Source organism: Nuphar pumila, chromosome 4, assembly GCF_984573655.1.
Source record: "Nuphar pumila chromosome 4, dmNupPumi1.hap1.1, whole genome shotgun sequence".
Lineage (NCBI taxonomy): Eukaryota > Viridiplantae > Streptophyta > Magnoliopsida > Nymphaeales > Nymphaeaceae > Nuphar > Nuphar pumila.
Window position 1 is genome coordinate 106,299,601 of NC_143252.1, and position 18,899 is coordinate 106,318,499.

The 18,899-nt window shown below is 35.9% G+C and overlaps 1 protein-coding gene across 1 annotated transcript in view; it reads right to left on the reverse strand.

Moving 5' to 3' along the window:
- The window catches only part of LOC149840432 (uncharacterized protein At2g33490-like), a 52,923-nt gene that overhangs the window by 10,951 nt on the left and 23,073 nt on the right, over positions 1-18,899 (reverse strand). Inside the window, exons 4-8 of the mRNA XM_090004427.1 lie at positions 12,814-12,875; positions 12,663-12,731; positions 8,617-8,645; positions 8,328-8,532; positions 7,995-8,225 (exon numbers count right to left, since the gene is read on the reverse strand). Coding sequence (XP_089860553.1) covers positions 7,995-8,225; positions 8,328-8,532; positions 8,617-8,645; positions 12,663-12,731; positions 12,814-12,875 — 596 coding nt within the window. The remainder of the gene's footprint in view (positions 1-7,994; positions 8,226-8,327; positions 8,533-8,616; positions 8,646-12,662; positions 12,732-12,813; positions 12,876-18,899) is intronic.

Here is an 18,899-nt window from a genome sequence, read left to right on the forward strand (position 1 = left end):
TCGGTCAACGAGTTGAAGCTGAGTCCGTCCACATTTTGGACTCGGTCAACTTGGACCGAGTCCAAAAATGTCTATTGAAAAAACTAAAAAAATGATTTTTTTTATATAAAAAGAGACAGTGCACAGTGTTGTGCCTGTTTACAGTGTTGTGCACTGTGCACAGTGTTGTGCCTGTTTACAGTGTTGTGCACTGTGCACAGTGTTGTGCCTGTGCACAGTGTTGTGCCTGTGCACAGTGATGTGACTGTGCACTTTTTAAATAAAATAAAATAATATTTTTAAAAAATAAAATAAAATAATATAATATATATATAGCCGAGTCCCCGTGTCCAAAAATTTTAAAATTGCGCCGCACCCGTGTCGCACCCGCACCCGCACCCATGTGACATAGGTTAAATTTGATTCACCAGGTGAATTGGTTTCTTAGAAAAAAACCCTGAATCGAATCGAATTTTTTGTCAATCGGCAACTTTTTACCATCAGATAAAACATGTTATTAAACAATAAAAAATATTTAAAAAAATATTAAACAATGTTTTGAACTCCTTTAAAACTATTAAAAAATTGGATTGATATGACAGGCGAATCGGCCCCTTCTGAATTGGCTAAGGATTGATTCGATCTGAATCAGCCAATTCAGACTGATTCTGACAACATTGGTAAAAAATACAAATTAACCATGTCTATACATTTTATAAAAGATCAATTACTTGCATCAAATACTTGATCATAAAAAAAACTAGATAAAAGGTATGGTAAATCACAAGATTTCATAGACTTAGACAACAGTAATCTTTTAGTTTCCCTTTTTATGGCAAGTCTTTGAAGCCTATAATTTAGAGGGCACTAAACTATGGTTTTAGGAGATTTAAGTCACTAAAAATCTAAAAATTGAAAGGCAACCTTTAAAAGAAAGAAAGGGCTAGGAGAACCACATCTTCCCACAGCATGCCAACTGCCATAAAGAATGGGGCCAACCCCTTCCCTCTTGTTATTGTAATGAAAAGAGACGGAAGCACCAATGGAGCAAAAAGCACTCTTTAAGAGTGACCACAAGAACCAATAACACAAACACTAAAAGTGCTCACACAAAACTCTCAAAAGTAGAAAAAGACTTAAAGTCATAAGTTGGATATTATTGAAGAAAGGAAGAGAAGGGTGAAAACCCAATACATTTACAAGGGGGAGCCTCCTCTATATATAGAGGAGGAGAACAAAAGGAGGACCATAAAGGGGGGCTCCCTTCTAGTCGTTGGGAGCCCCAACGGTCATAAATATGACTGTTGGGGCCCCAACGACTAGATAGGTGGGGCCCCTTATGGTCCTTCAAAACTAAAACTAAAAAAGTAAAAAGAAAAAAGGAAAAAGGGGAAAAGAAAGAAAAAAGAAAAAAGGTAAAAAGGAAAAAGTATAGTGGATTTACCAAAACAACCTTATCGGGTTTTTGGTTTGTACAGAAAAATAAAAACAGAAATATATTATGTATATATACATATATACATATATACATATATATACTTATATATATACGAATGTATATATATAAGTATATGTATATATATATATATATATATATATATTTATATATACATAATTTAACATGCCCCCTCAAATTTTACGGGGAGAAGACCAAAAGTTTGCTAAGAAGAAACATGAATCGTGAAGTTGGGAGCGCCTTGGTGAAGAAGTCAGTCAGTTGATATTCTGAAGTGACATATGGTAATGTGATGGTCCATCTGAGATATTCGTCTCGAACATAATGGCAATCCATTTCGATATGCTTGGTCCGCTCATGAAAGGTGTGCTTGTTGGCAATGTATATCGCACTTTTGTTATCACAACAGAGCTTGGTGGGAGTGGAAATGGAAACGCCCATGTCACCAAGGAGACTTCGGAGCCATACGATTTCCATAGTTGTCATTGCCATAGCCCGATATTCAGCTTCAGTAGATGATAGGGAAACCTTCTGCTGCTTCTTGCATCTCCACGAAATGAGAGATTCACCTAAAAAAATGCAAAGACCCGTTATTGAGATACGATCATTGGGATTTCCTCCCCAGTCAGCATCAGTAAAAGCAGTTAATTCAAGAGATGAGGAAGAGGATAAGAAGAGTCCCTTGGAGATAGTATTTTTGATGTATCGCACAATTCTCATTATGGCCGTCATATGAACTGTAGTAGGTGCGTGCTGAAACTGGCTTGCTGCATGAACCACATGAACTATATCTGGACGTGTGATGGATAGATAGGTGAGGGATTCGATTAATTGACGGTAGGGGGTTGGATCCTCAAGAAGAACACTATCTTCAAGTCTCAGTTTTGCATTGATAACTTCGGGAGTCTCAACTTTCTTTTCATCAGATATTCCTGATTTGGTACAAATTTCTGCAGTTAATTTCATTTGAGATAGGATGTATCCTCGCGCGAAATAAGCCACTTCAATTCCTAAAAAATATCTCAAATATCCAAGATCAGACATATCAAAAGTTTCTTTTAACATAGACTTTACATCATTTACTCCCTTTTTGTCATTACCAGTGATGATCATATCATCAACATACAGCAAGAGCATAATAATGGAGTCACCTGTCCTTTTAACAAAAAGAGCAGTGTCAGTATAGCAAGAAGAAAAAACTAAATTGATTAATACATTACTAAACCTGTCATACCAAGCTTTAGGAGCTTGCTTAAGTCCATATAAGGCCTTTTTTAATTTCAAAATCTTTTCATTTAAATTCATACCTGGAGGCGGTTCCATATAAACTTCTTCATTTAAATTACCATTTAAAAAGGCATTTTTGACATCAAGTTGAAAGATTGGCCATTTTTTAGCAGAGGCTATAGCAATAAGAGCTCAAACACTAGTCATTCGAGCAACTGGGGCAAAAGTTTCATCATAATCTACCCCATACTCTTGGGCATATCCTTTGGCTACCAACCTAGCCTTATATCTTTCTAATGAACCATCATTCTTAGTTTTTACTTTAAAAACTCATCTACATCCAATGGGTTTCTTGCCATTGGGAGGATCAATTATTTCCCAAGTTTGTGCCCTTTTAAGAGCATTAAGTTCTAGTTCCATAGCTTCACTCCAATGAGCATATTGTTTAGCATCATTGTAATGAGATGGTTCATGAAAGGAGTGAAGAGCAAGTAGACATGCTCGAAAGTTAGGAGAAAAAAAATCATAAGAAACAAATCTATTTGGCATTTTGGAAATACGATTTGATTTTCTTTGAGAGGTCTCTTCGATCGACTCACTTTGAGAGAATTTTTCAAGGGCACAAGGAGGATTTCTTTCATTCCTTCTAGAGTAGACTTGTATTTGTCTTGAAACATTTTCTTCTAAGTTTTGATCATCATTTGGATGTTCAAGATGATCTTCACTAAGAGGTTCACTAGAATCAATATGATCATCTATAATGTTTCCTTGAGGCAATAAGTCAAATAAAAAGGAATAATCAATATTTTCATTTGGTTGGTGCGAAAAACCATTTTCTTCTTCTAGGAATGTGACATCTTTTGAGATATAAAGTTTGTTCTTAAGTATGTCAAAACATCGATAACCTTTTTGTTTTTCACCATATCCCAAGAAAATACATTCAATGGCCCTAGGAGAAAGTTTATCATTTTTGTGAGTTAGAACAAAGCATTTACATCCAAAAATTCTTAGTCTTTTATAATCGGGAGACATATTGTAAAGTTTTTCAAATGGAGAAAGATTTTTCAAAGAGGATGAAGGGGTTTTATTGATAAGATATGTGGAGGTTAGAACCGCTTCGGCCCAAAATGATTTTGGGATATTTTTTGAAATTAATAACGTTCTTGTAGTTTCTATTATGTGCCTATGCTTTCTTTCCGCAAGACCATTTTGTTGCGGAGTGTTGGGACAAGAACGTTGATGACAAATTTCATTTTCTTTTAAATAGCTTTGAAAATCATTGGACATATATTCGCCTTCCGAATCGGACCTAAGAATAGATAGATTTCCCAAAAATTGGTTTTTAACCATTGCATGAAATTCTTTAAAGGAGAAAACTTTGGATTTGCGACTTAGGAAGTAAATCCACGTAAATCTAGTGAAGTCATCAATAAAGACCACATAATACGAAAATCCTCCTTTAGACAAAATAGGGGAAGGTCCCCACACATCGGAATGAACAAGTTCAAATGGCCGAGTGGTAAAGTAACTTCTTTGAGGAAATGGAGTAGCTTTAGATTTCCTAAAAATGCAATCTTTACAAGTCATATGATTGTCTTTACAAGTATTGTTCAAAAACGGAAAAAGAGACATTTTTACAAAATTTGGATGACCAAGTCTCTCATGCCAAATTCCAATACTTTTGTCTTTTACAAGATTGCAAGATGACTTATGGAAGAGTCAAAAAGTCCATGAAATAGAGATCACCCATTCTATGGCCTTGCCCAATCAGCTTCCCTGACTAGAGAACCTGCACGGTGCAATCTTTAGGTGAGAAAGAGACTTGGCATCCATGATCGGTGATTTGAGAAACGGAAAAAAAATTTAAATTAATTTTCGGAACGATTCTTACTTTAGGGACGAAAAAGTTTTGAGAATTTTTAAAATCAAGTGTTCCAATACTTTCAATTTTTAATGATGTTCCATCAGCCGTTGAAACATAAGAGGATATGGGTTCGGAAAAAACATTTGAAAGAGAGGTTTTATGAGATGTCATATGAAAAGAAGCACCGGAGTCTAGTATCCACATACCTGGAGGTGAAGAATAGGCGATGGCGGCTCCGGATGTTGAAAAAGAAGTCTTGAGAAGATGTTGGAGAACTTCGAAGATATGATTAAGAGTTTCTTTGATATCTCCCTCTTTGGTACTTTCTTCTTCCTTTGGAGAATTTTCTCCAACCGCGGCTACTTTACCCTTAAGTTTGGGACAAACCGGTTTAATGTGTCCCGGTTCATTACAATAATGGCATATTATTTCCCTTTCTAGGCCCATTACTATTTTTGTTAAAGTGAGAAGGTCTATATGCTTTAACATTTGATCCGGGCCTAGTAACGGCCAAAACTTCATCACTCTTAACGCTTAAGCCAAGTCGAGTCTCCTCTTGACATATTTCGGCAAGGGCGTCTTCAATAGGTATGACTTTGCTTCTATGGAGAAGAGATGCCCTAACTTGTTCAAATTCCGGGCGAAGACCATGAAGAAATTGAAAAAAGTGCTCCTTTTCAATTTGCTCCCTTCTTAACTCAATATCTTCCGGAGCCACCCATTTAGGCTCAAGAAGAGCAAGTTCATCCCAAAGAGGGGTTAGAGAGCTAAAATAGTCCCGGACACTCATATCCATTTGTTTGGTGGAACGAATTTTTTCTTGACAAAAAAATTATCGAGCAAGATCCTTTTGGGTATACATACCCTTAAAGAAAAACCATGCCTCATTGGCCCTTCTAAATTTGGCAATATTAGCACAATTTTTAAGGTCTACATTGTTCATAAACCATGCCAAAATTTTGGCATGGTTACTTTCCCAATCCTCAACTTTGGATTGATGGTCATTGATAGCTTTGATGCGCTCATCGCCATCTAAAGCTTTTTCAACTTCATTTTCGATTTTAGTGAGAATAAGAGAGGGTTCGAGAGTAGTTCCCATAACAAAACCCCAAAGTTTCTTACCTCTTAGATGATTTTCCATAGCGGAGGCCCACATGAGATAGTTGGACCCATTTAGCTTAAAAGAAAGCTCCACTTTAGAATCACGTTCCATCGGCACCAAAAATCCTTCATTTCTTCAAAAATTTGAGAGGCACATGTTCTAAGATAATAAAGAGAAGCCCAATCACCAACCAAGCTCTGATACCATGTAATGAAAAGAGACGGAAGCACCAATAGAGCAAAAAGCACTCTTTAAGAGTGACCACAAGAACCAATAACACAAACACTAAAAGTGCTCACACAAAACTCTCAAAAGTAGAAAATGACTTAAAGTCATAAGTTGGATATTATTGAAGAAAGGAAGAGAAGGGTGAAAACCCAATACATTTACAAGGGGGAGCCTCCTCTATATATAAAGGAGGAGAACAAAAGGAGGACCATAAAGGGGGGCTCCCTTCTAGTCGTTGGGAGCCCCAACGGTCATAAATATGACTGTTGGGGCCCCAACGACTAGATAGGTGGGGCCCCTTATGGTTCTTCAAAAGTAAAACTAAAAAAGTAAAAAGGGGAAAAGAAAGAAAAAAGAAAAAAGGTAAAAAGGAAAAAGTACAGTGGATTTACCAAAACACCCTTATCGGGTTTTTGGTTTGTACAGAAAAAGAAACAGAAATATATTATGTATATATACATATATACATATATATACTTATATATATACGAATGTATATACATAAGTATATGTATATATATATATATATATATATTTATATATACATAATTTAACAGTTATCTCATTGAAATTACTGCAGAAACTCCTCATTGTGGCTTTCTCTTTAAAGGAAGAATGAAGAAAGAAACGTTAGTGTACAAATTTACATCTCAGTTCTCACCCTTCCTCAGGTACTTCTGACACTTTCTTCCTGCAGTGTTTTCTATATTTAGTTTGGCAGCTAAACACCTCCATCATTTTTTGCATTATTTTTGATAGACATGGTTTCCTAAAGTTTTTTAATCAAATAAGATCGTCAGGCTAAGGTTTGTGGAATCTCACTCTGTCAGCATCTTTTCTTTTTTCTTTTTCCTTTTATTTTTGAGATATACTACAAAATCCAATTAAGATATTCAACTAGCTTCCTCAAATTCCAAAAATGGTCCAAAAAATCTAGGAATTGACAGAAAGACTAAAGAATCCAACAGTTTTCTTGCATCTTAAAATACGTTAGGTACCTAAGGCTTAAAAGAGATAGCATTCAAAACATGCTTGGACATACTCTGCATTCTTATGAATTTCATTAGCCATTGAGAAGTGCCTACTTCTGTAGTGAACTTCCATTTACCATCTGTTTATTTAGCTCTTTCATGTTATATGCCCAGTCTGTTATGGTTTAGTTGTGGTATTACAAGGTATTTCAGATCAGAGAATCTCTCCTTAAGGCAAGCATCAATCTATCATGGCACATGTTCCTCAGTACCCTGCAAGCTGATTGATTTCTTAAGTGTATTTTCTCTTTGGGTACGTTATGGGCTTTGGTTAACTATGATGCCCATTCACATTATTAGCATATTAGATGTGTTATCAATTTTCCTAACAATCTTTTGGAGCGTGGAGGGGTTTCAACTGGATGCGCTTTGAAATCCTTTGGAACTAATCTTCCCTAACAATTCTCTGAAGCTCTAGATTGTTGCTGTACATTTAAAATATTGTCAGAAAAAGTGTCTATAGTTATTCATATATTTATTATTGTATTGTAAAATTGCAAAGATTTGTAATAAATAATGAATTACTTACACAAGTAAACACATGGCAATGGAACCAGATTAGTTCAAGCCTTTGAATTTTAGAGGTTAAAGTTCGAACTCACGATGGCAATAAACAACAAACAAGTCATATATTAAATCAGATATGCCTGTAACCTGAAAATGACCAAGATTCAGTCACATAACTCAGTGCTACATATGGAACTGATTCCAGATTGGTCCAAGCAAACAAAGTTAGTCAGGCCAAGTTGGGACATTTCATCCAAACCTCAAAAGGAATAATGGAAGAGGAAAATATCTTTTCTAGAACCAGTTTGGCTGCCCATTGCTCGAAGCGAGTTTGTAGCTTGAGGAAACCACACATGTATATCATAATTAAACTTCAATTATATCATAAAAAAGAAACAAACATCATACCTACAACCTTGTATCATAACTATAACAGTCTATCTTTGCTTGACATAAGTCACCAACAACTTAATCACCACATAGACAGATGCATGACTGTTAAAAGGATAATACTAAAGCAAAAAAGTGCATGACTACTAAAAGCATAACACCAAAGCAAAACAAATAAAAAAAAAAGGAAAAAAGCCAGTGCACACTCACCTCCATGGAATGCCTTGCAGTTATCATGGTGTCTGTTGCATGTCGTGGTTGCTCATAGTCAGAACTCAGTTCTCCATCATCATTGACATCATAACTATCATCATCACCATCTTCAGCATCATCATCCTCAAGTCCACTAAATTGATAATCAATATGTTGTTGCTCTGTAATAACTTTTATATGTGGCTCAACTGACTCTAAAAACTTGAAACCCTTCTTGAAAAAATTCATCTGCCATCAAGAAAAGATAAAACAATAAAGAAGAGTATATCATATTTCACTTCAATAAAATTTGAAAAGCTTATCCATGTCATGAACATAAAAGAACAAGACCTGTGCAGCATGATGTCGAACAGCCTGTGTCAATAGACTCCTGGATTGACCTTGCTTCAATGATTTCAAACGGAAAATAAATAAAGTTGCCTCATCTTCGTATTCTTCTAGAGCAGCTTGCAACTTTTCAGGTGAAACATTTTCCCTAGCATTTCTGGACCTTCCTTTTTCTCTCTGAGAAGCCAGCATGCACTCATACACAGTTCTGTATTGCACAGGACCTCGTGTAAGTATATGGTAGTTCAGACCAACTCATATGCTGAACAAAAGAAACCAGCAGATTCCATACCTTTTTTCATCACATTGGTGTTTCATTTCCTGCATCAAATATGCAATCCGTTAAAAACAAAACCCAATATCAGCACACAATTGACATTAGTCAACATTTAAATAAGAAAAGTCAAATAACTGCAAAAGACGTTGAAACAGAACTCCAACTAAGCATATCAAAATTATTTTTACTCTGCTAAGTGCTGCCAAACCTTTTGAATCATCAGTAGCATGATCAAAGAAAAGGCACAGTAAATCCAAGAAGCAAGGCATTTAGGCATCAGAAGTCACAAGGCCAACAGATCTACATATGCAAGCAGAAACTCAGAACAAGACTTTTGGTTTAATGAATGAGTATTTTAGAAGGAATTAAAGACAATGGTCCAACACAGACCCTAAAATTATCTGTTCTAGTTTGAGTTCAAGCCCAACTTCACAATGTGATCAATGAGTATCACAAACAATGTGAAAACATATTCCAAACCGAGAAGATTTCTATGGCAAACTTACTACAACAACAACAACAACTGGGGTCGACGATATGAACCAAAAAGAAAATCATTGTGGGTCCTCCACATGAATCCTTCTCCTCCAATCATTTCTATTCAATGTCATGTCCTCGGTGAGGTTCAAAGCATTCATATCCTTTCTTATCATCTCCATCCAAGTCTTCTTAGGCCTACCCCGACCTCTTTTAGCTAATATATTTTCTCATTTCTCCATCCTTCTAACCAGAGCATCATTAGGCCTTCGCCGAATATGCCCAAACCATCGTAAACGATTCTCACTCATCTTATTTTCAATGGATGCAACGTCTACCTTCTTACGTATTTCCTCGTTCCGAATCTTATCTTTTAGTGTATTTCCACACATCCATCGAAGCATACGCATCTCAGTTACACTCATTTTTTGAAAATGATGTCTCTTGGCAGCCCAACATTCCGTACCATATAGTAAAGCGGGTCTAATTGTCGTCCTATAAAACTTTCCCTTCAACCGCAATGGCATTCTACGATCGCAAAACACTCCAGTTGCACTTTTCCATTTCATCCACCCAACCTTAATCCTATGATTTACATATCCATCAATTTCTCCATTCTTTTGAATGATAGATCCCAAATATTTGAAACAGTCATCCACCGCTATTTCTTGCTCACCAAGCTTCACTACACTCTCATCACTACTTCGTTGCTTACTAAACTGACATTCCATATATTTTGTCTTACTCTTACTCAACGTAAAACCTCTTGCTTCCAAAGTCTGTCTCCATAATTCCAACTTAGCATTAACCCCAGCTCTAGACTCATCAATCAAAACAATATTATCAGCAAACAACATACACCACGGCACATTCTCTTGAATTGATCTCGTAAGTTCATCTATCACTATAGCAAAAAGGAAAGGGCTTAATGCAGATCCTTGATGTAACCCAACCGTTATAAGAAAATTGTTTGTCACCCCTCCACAAGTGCGGACATTGGTTACTACTCCTTCGTACATATCTTTAATTATACTAATGTACTTGAGATAAATACCTTTCTTCATCATTGTCCACCAGAGAACATCCTTAGGTACTCTATCGTATACCTTCTCTAAATCAATAAAAACCATATGCAAATCTTTGTTTGCCTCTCTATATCTCTCAATAAGTTGTCTAAGAAGATGTATAGCTTCCATAGTTGATCTTCCAGGCATAAAACCAAATTGATTCTCCGATATCATGGCAACCTTCCTCAACCTATACTCAATCACCCTCGCCCAAAGTTTCATAGTATGACTCATGAGTTTTATACCACGATAGTTTGATAATATGTCAAACTTGCTAGTATGATAATAATCTTCAACCAGAAAAAATCAAAGATACAAATCATCATCATCAAACCATATCTCATCTCAAAGGGCTTCATGTCCACTGCTAATATTTGACCTTGACATGGCCAGAAACCAGCAACATCATGCCCATTCATGCAGATGCCCTTGGTATCAATAGATGTGTTGATTTTAGACTCAGTTTGATGAGCGAAAAACCCATTTCTTTGACTGGGATCAACATGACGTCAAATTGGCCAGAAACCAGCAAGGTGTCACAGGCCATGTTGTCCACTTACCATCCAACTTGGTTTTAGCCAAACCAACATCTGATGATGTATCAGAAAACGCTAGACAGTATCCTAATTGACAAACACTCAAGTGTGCAACTGTGCATGCATGCATGTATGTATGTGTGCACCCAGCACCAACAGTGACACAGGCATGGTGGGCATTCTGAGGTACCCATGTCACACAATTTCATACTATGCTATCAGGATAATGAAGTATCTCCAAGGATAAAAATTATAATTAATACTTTTAACAAGACGATATATCACACAAATACTAATCATGCACATTCATGAAAAAATATAAGTAAAGTTGGCTTTAAATGTAAAACAGCAAACACATTTTCATGTCATTTCAATTAAAATTCGGTGATAGACTCACACTCACAAACACAATCACAGGGAAAATGACACTAGATTTTACGTGGTTCGGTTCTTGTTGAACCGACGCCCACGGTGAACGACCTCTCTATTTCTCTATCTCTCTCTATCTACACATCCTGAGAGAGAGGTGCTTCCCTCTTTTTATTGATTCTCAATCTGCACCAGAATACAATTAGGAAACTCCTTCATCAAGAAGGTTTCCTTTGGTTTACAAGGATTTTCTCGCTTTACAAAACATGATATTTCTAAATACTTGACTTTCTTGCACACCAAGGTAGGAGGAGTCTCCATATACGTAGACTCCTTATTGGAAAGGCTTCTAGATGTTGGTTGAGTTTCCATCTCATGCACCCTTCTCAAATCCCCTTCTTCATGTCTTCTAATTATGAGAGCTGAGTTAGCCCACATGCTATTTTGGGTGAGATCACGACCGGCTTCATCAATTTCACCGACTTTTACATTCATAAACTTCCCTATTCTAGAATGACAAGATGAAATCAAGTTGATTCTGACTCAATTGTAGCAACTATTTTCTCAAAGAAATGGTTAGATGTAAAGCTGAGCTATTCATAGCTTTGCCACAGCCCTGCCTGTGTCACAAGGATGTGTGTATGGTTACACGGTACCAACACAAGTATGGCTGGTATATGTCTGTTTTTAAAATATGGATGTGGGATATGCTCTCTCTCTCTCTCAAAGAAGAAAAATATAGAAAAAATATATAACTGATATCCATGTGTGTAGGTCCAGGAGAAAGCACCAAGCACCAGCACCTTGAAGTACCAAAATCCACACACGTACACTGGAATTTTGAAGAACGCATGTTACATAGCCAGAGTCTATGACACTGTCCGTCCAAACAGCGAAATAACTTTGAACTAATGACGGCCCAGTTAACAGGTGAAGAACAGTAATGAGGAATCTTACAATAATTTTATTAACTGAAACTACTTTGATGCTAGCAAAAGGAATACTCCAAATGCAAAAATAATATTTAAACTAGCACGATGAAGAGAAGAAACTTCTCTGATAAAGACAATTGGCTTTCACATTATATTTTCCGTTTCTTCTTTCTTTGTAGCTGTCTGTGATTGCGTAAGGTAATTTTTTGGAAACATTTTTTTTTGGCCAATCTTAGAAAGCTAGAACCATTAGACTGATCCACCCACTCGATCTGGTAAGGCAAACACATATTACGAAATCTATCACCAATTTGGTTAACTATTGCATGTACTTTGCTTGATGGAGGAAAAAAATCTCACCTACAATGTATAAAATAAATATTTCTGCTTACAAAATCAGAGATATGAATTTCCAACACCTGTATGTATCCTCAAAATTTTCCTCATAGCCTCCTGGTGAGCAACACACACACACATATGGACCCAATTGCATGCAGAAGCATGTGTCACATGAAAAACAAATTCCTAAAAATCAATTCCTACATGATAAATCATATAAGCATGAGGATAGAATACTCAAATCAAAAGCATAACAGCCTCATGATATGTAGAAGGGGTCATCTTGGACAAGATATCAGTTCTCCAAGGACAGGGAAATTATTAAAAGCATAAGAACCAACCTCCACCGTTTGAAGTTCACTGAGAAGAGAATCAGATGGACTTGTAATTGTCTTGGAAATATGTGAGCGCTGTAATAAAAAAGCAATGAGTTACAATAAGTATAGAAATAATTGAAAAAGTAACCAGCAAAGCAATAAGCTATAATCTCACATAGCTAGCAACAAATTTCTGGATCTGATACTGTGCTTTCCCCAGCATTAACAAAACTCTGCCTGCAAAAGGACAGATTGAAATTTCAGAATATTCAATGATCAAGGTGACCCAAAGAGAGGTTGAAACTATCAATGCGCTTAGAAGAACACATGAATTACAGAAAACATCAGATGCACAAACAACTATGGGGCTAACCAAGTCAAATACTTGATGTAGACATAAAAAACACTCTGCTCTGGTCATTGATAGTCAGAGATCTATAATATTTTCAACAATCCCCACCCAATGTCATAGCCATATTTTCCTCTTAAACTCTTGAGTTCTTTCACAAATCCCAACTTACTTGTATTTCCTATTGTTTACTTTATTTTATATTCATTGAGATTCTTTCAATCTTGAATATGCAATAAGAACTTCACAATAGATAAGCACTCCCGTGACAGGAACCTCACAAGGAATTGGTTTCTCATGTGACAGGTACATGAACAGATATGAACCATCAACATATCAATTGCAAGGTGGTAAGGGCCATAGGATGATAACACAATAACATTAAGAGACTGCATTTTAGCAACATCTACAAGGATACCAACCTAATGTTAGACCCTCTTACCAGCAGCTTGAATGGTCCCAGGAATCAAGTGCCGTCTTTTGGAGCCACATCCACAAGCCCTGATAAAGTGATCACTCTGTGCCATCTTACGAATTGCTGCAAAGTCTACAGATAATCTTCTGCGATATGTATTCTATTTTCAGCTTTAAACTATTTTCCAGACAATTTTCATCTTTTCTCAACTGTTTCCACCCTAAATAAGTAGCAGATGTTTCTTTAATGAGAAAAAGCAGCATTCACATTACATTCATTTAACACCATATGTTATTGGTGTTTGTATCACTAATATAACAAAAGATGAACTGAAATATGCCCATGGATTATGCCTACTTACCCTTGCATCTGTGAAGATGCTTGATTTAGGGCTTAGCATCTTCCAGTGAAGTTTCATGCATCTGTTCATCTAGCTGAATCAGCATTTGCTTTTCTTATTGGCATATTTCATTCAATTGGGACCCCTTCATCGTTTTTGCTTTCTCCAATAGGGGCCAAGAAGATTAGGGCTACAACGAACATAGTTAACACTGAGATCAAATACGTCCTAGCTTAAGATGAACATTTCTTTCTTCTAACAGACAAATATCAGTCTTTGAATGGTATCAAAAATTTTTAAAAATGCACTTTTTGTAAATATTGGGCATTTTAAAATATATATATATTGCCTGATAGGGGCATTTTTATCTTTTTACATGTATTAAATAGTTGTTTATTAGAAACAACTATTTTATTCCTTTTCTTATTTTTCCTTTTTGTACATTGGGGCCCCCCCACTTCATGGAGTCGTTGGGGCCCCAACGGTCATAATTATGACCGTTGGAAGCTTCCCAACGACTCTACGAAAGGAGGAACTCCCAATGGCTCCTCTCTCATTGTGTATATAAATAGGGGTGCAACCCTTACCTGTAACTTATTACTTTTTTTCCTCAGTATTCAATAATATTCATTTTTGTTAGCCTTTGGCATTGTCCCTTAGTGGACTTTTGTGTGTGCACTTGAGTGCTTGTCTATCTTCTTTGTAATTGTCTATTGTTGGACTTGTATGTGCTTTGCACTTTGTTATTTGTAATTCCGCATACTTCATTACATGGTATCAGAGCCCATTGGGTTCTCTTGATCTTGGAAGCATTTCTTGTGATGATTGTGACAAAGGTGCTATCGCTTTATTCATCCTTATCTTTCTCTTGTCATTATGGAGCATGAATCAAGAGTGGAGTTCTCCATCAAACTTAATGGATCCAACTACTTGATGTGGGCGTCTGCCATGAAAAATCATCTTAGAGGGAATAAACTATGGGGTTTTGTAATGGGAACCTCTCTTAAACCATTGTTAAAGCTCACCAAAGTTGGAGGAGGTGTAAAAAAAGTTATTGTTGGGGATGATCGTCTTAAAGCCGTCAATGAACATCAAATAAAGGTAGAGGATTAGGAAAGTAACCATGCCAAGATTTTGGCATAGTTTATGAACAATGTTGACATAAAAATATTTGTCAACATTTCTAAATTTAAAAGAGTCAATGAAGCTTGGTTCTTTCTTAAGGGTATGTACATCCAAAAGGATTTTGCTAGACAATATTTTTGTCAAGACAAAATTAGATCAACTAAGCAAGGGGACATATGTGTCCGAGATTATTTTAGCATTTTGTCCCCGCTTTGGGATGAATTAGCTCTTTTTGAGCCTAAATGGGTGGCTCCTGAAGATATTGAAATGAGAAGAGAGAAAATTGATGAGCATTTTTTTCAATTCCTTCATGGTCTAAGACCAGAATTTGAACAAGTGAGGTTTTCTCTCTTTCATAGAACCAGAGCTATGTCTCTTGAAGATGCTCTTGCTAAGGTATGTCAAGAAGAAACCCGTCTTGGCATGACCAATAAGAATAATGATGTTTTGGCCATGGTTGCCAGTTGAGGAAGCAGGAGCGGGAAGCGATACGGGAAGTGAGGCACTTTCAAAATTTTAGGAAGCGGAAAGCGTGGGACGACTTAAGAGCAAATTAGGAATCGTCTCGAAAGCAACCTAGGAAGTGAACCGGAAGCGACCTAGGAAGTGAGGGGGAAGCGAAAAAAGAGAAAAATAAAAATAAAAAAATACAAAATTTTTTGAAAAAATGGGGGAAGCGCGATGGGAGGGAACTGCGCCTCTAAAAAAAATAGTGCTTCCCTGTGCATTTCGAAAGCGCGATGTTTCACGCTTCCCCACTTACCTAGGCGTTTTCGGTAACTCTGGTTTTGGTTGTTATTAGGCTGGATTCTAATGTAAAAACCTATAAGCCACCTCACTTTGTAAAACAAAATAACTATAGTAATGGGTCCAACTATAATAGTGGATATAGGAAAGGTGTTACTTGTCATCATTGTAATGAACCGGGACACATTAAACCGGTATGTCTAAAGCTTAATGGTAAAACTGCTTTCGTTGGAGAAATCACACCTAAGAAAGAAGAAGCAAGCAAAACTTGAAGAGATATTAAAGACACACTTAACCAAATATCGGAGGCACTTCAACTTCTCAAATCATCCTCTACTTTGAGTGCGGCCATTGCATCTTCCTCATGTCCTCCAGATATGTGGATTCTTGATTCGGGTACTTCCTTTCATATGATACCTCATAAGAAATTTTTTTCAAAGTTTACACCAGTGTTATCAAAAACGCGCCTTGATTCAAAACATTCTCAAAAAAAAATTGTTCCAAAAATAAGGGTGGTTCCAAAATTAAATTTAAATCTTTTTTTCGTCTCTCAAATTTCCGACCATGAATGCAATTTTTTCTCACCTAAAGATTGCATCGAGCAGAATCTTCAGTCAGGAAAGCTGATTAGGCAAGGTCATAAGAGAGGCGATCTTTACTTTATGGATTTTTTGTCCCTTCCTCCAAAGTCATTTTGTAATTTTGTACATGTCAAAAGTAATGATACTTGGCATAAGAGACTTGGCCACCTTAGCTTTTCGAAGATGTCTCGCTTTTTTTTTTTTGAGAAATACATGTAATGAAAAAGACATCTTGTAAATATTTCATTTTTTGAAAAATGAAATCAATTCCCTTTCATAAAAAAACTTTTGTTTCTACACGGCTTTTTGAATTAGTTCATACGGATGTATGGGGTCCCTCACCTATCATATCAAAAGGAGGTTACTCATATCATGTTATTTTTGCTGATGATTTTACTAGATATAGATAGATTTATTTTCTAAATCATAAATCCAATGTGTTCTCTTTTTTAAGAAATTTTATATAATGATTAAAAATCAATTCCTAAGCAACCTTTCTATTCTTAGATCAGATTCGGGAGGAGAATACATGTCTAATGATTTTCAAAATTACTTAAAACAAAATAAAATTTGTCATCAAAAGTCTTTCCTAGAACTCCGCAACAAAATGAGTTAGCGAAAAGAAAGCATAGATATATAATAGAAACCACTAGGACTCTTTTAATTTCAAAGGATATTCCAAAAAAAAAATTGGCCAAAACCGTTCTAACCTCAACTTAATTAATAGAACTCCTTTATCCTCATTAAACAATGTTTCTCCATTTGAAAAGCTTTTCAAAATGACTCCCGATTTTAAAAGACTAAGAATCTTCGGTTGTAGGTGTTATGTTCTCATAAAAATGATAAACTATCCCCAAAAGCCATTGAGTGTGTTTTCTTAGGCTACAGAGAAAATAAAAAAGAGTACCGATGTTTTGATATAATAAATAACAAACTCTATGTTTCAAAAGACGCTACTTTTCTTGAAAATAAAAATGGGTTTGATAGCAAAGAATCAAAAGAAAAAATTGATTATTCATTTCTATTTGATTTATTACCAAGAAATGATGAGTCTAACTCTATTGAGGTATTTGAATCTTTTGACAATGACTCTAGTATTGAGCATTCAATTGATGACAAGGATAGCGATCAACATGATAATTTGAATGAAAATGTATTAAATGATACACATGTCTATACTAGACGGGGTGGAGGTAATTATCCATGTGCCCTGGACAAGTTCTCTCAAAATATACCTTTAAAAGAATATCAACCTAGAAAATCAAATCGTATCTCTAGTGCTCCAAGTCAATTTCTATCATATTGACTCATTCTCTCCAAACTTTAGAGCATGTTTAATAAATTTTCATTCTTATTATGAACTATCTCATTATAATGATGTCAAATAATACCCTCATTGGAATGAAACAACGGAATTTGAACTCAATGTTCTTAAAAAGGCCAACACATGAAAAATAGTTGATCATCCCTTAAGCAAGAAACCTATAGAATGTAGATGGGTGTTTAAAGTTAAAACCAAAAGTGATGGATCATTAGAAAGATATAAAGCAAGGTTAGTTGTCAAAGGGTATGCTCAAGAATATGGAATAAATTATGAGGAAACCTTTGCTCCAATAGCTCGAATAACAAGTGTTTGAGCTCTGATTACCATTGCTTTTATTAAAAAATGACTTATTACCCAATTAAATGTTAAGAATACATTTTTGAACGAAGAACTTGATGAGGAGGTCTACATGAAACCTCCTCCAAGGGTTAAGTTAAATGGAAAAAAATTTAAACTTAAAAAGGCTTTGTATGGTCTTAGGCTTGGTATGACAAATTTAGTAATGTTTTGATTAATCTAGGATTTATTTCTTGTTATACTGACATTGTTCTCTTTGTCAAGAAAATATGTACTATCATTGTGATTCATATTCTATATGTTGATGATATGATCATCACAAGAAATGACAAAGAAGGAGTTATTACAATTAAATCAATTTTAAATAAAACTTTTGATATATCTGACTTGAGTTTTTTGAGATATTTTTTATTTATTGAGGTTGCCTAATCCCCTAGAGGATATATTATCTCTCAAATGAAATTAGTTGCTCACATGAAAAAGGTGCAAAAGTGTCACCAGGATCCGACCTGATCCATGTAAAGATTATGTACAGTATGGATACATTAGGACCCGAGCCATGTAACCTTTCTTTTTAATTGGGTCTGGATACACCAGAACCGGATCCACACCTCTGTAATGTAAAATTATAAATGCACAGTTTTAGGTCATGATTTCTATTCAGAAATCGTGAAAGCCGCAATCATCTCTTTGGATTCCCTTCTCCGTCTCTCTCTCTCTTTTCTCTTTCTCAATACAGATACAGGTGAAAATCTAACATGGTATCAGAGCGGAGATCCATCTAAAGGCCGAAAAAGATTCCGACAGGGGCGACAATCAGAAATTTGAGGTTTTTTGTTCCTCCCTTTCTTCCCTTCTGTTCTTCTTCATTTCTTTAATTCTTTACTCATTCCCTTCTGTCTCCTCTTTCTTAAATCTCCTTTGTACTCACACCTCGTGTGGGTTTTACATTTTTTGTGAATATGTGGTTCACGTGAACCCTATTCACGTGAACCCAGATCGTGGATAAAAGGTGCCAGTATTTCACGTGAATCGATTCACGTGAAACACCAAATTTTTTTTATATTAATTGCTTGATCTTCC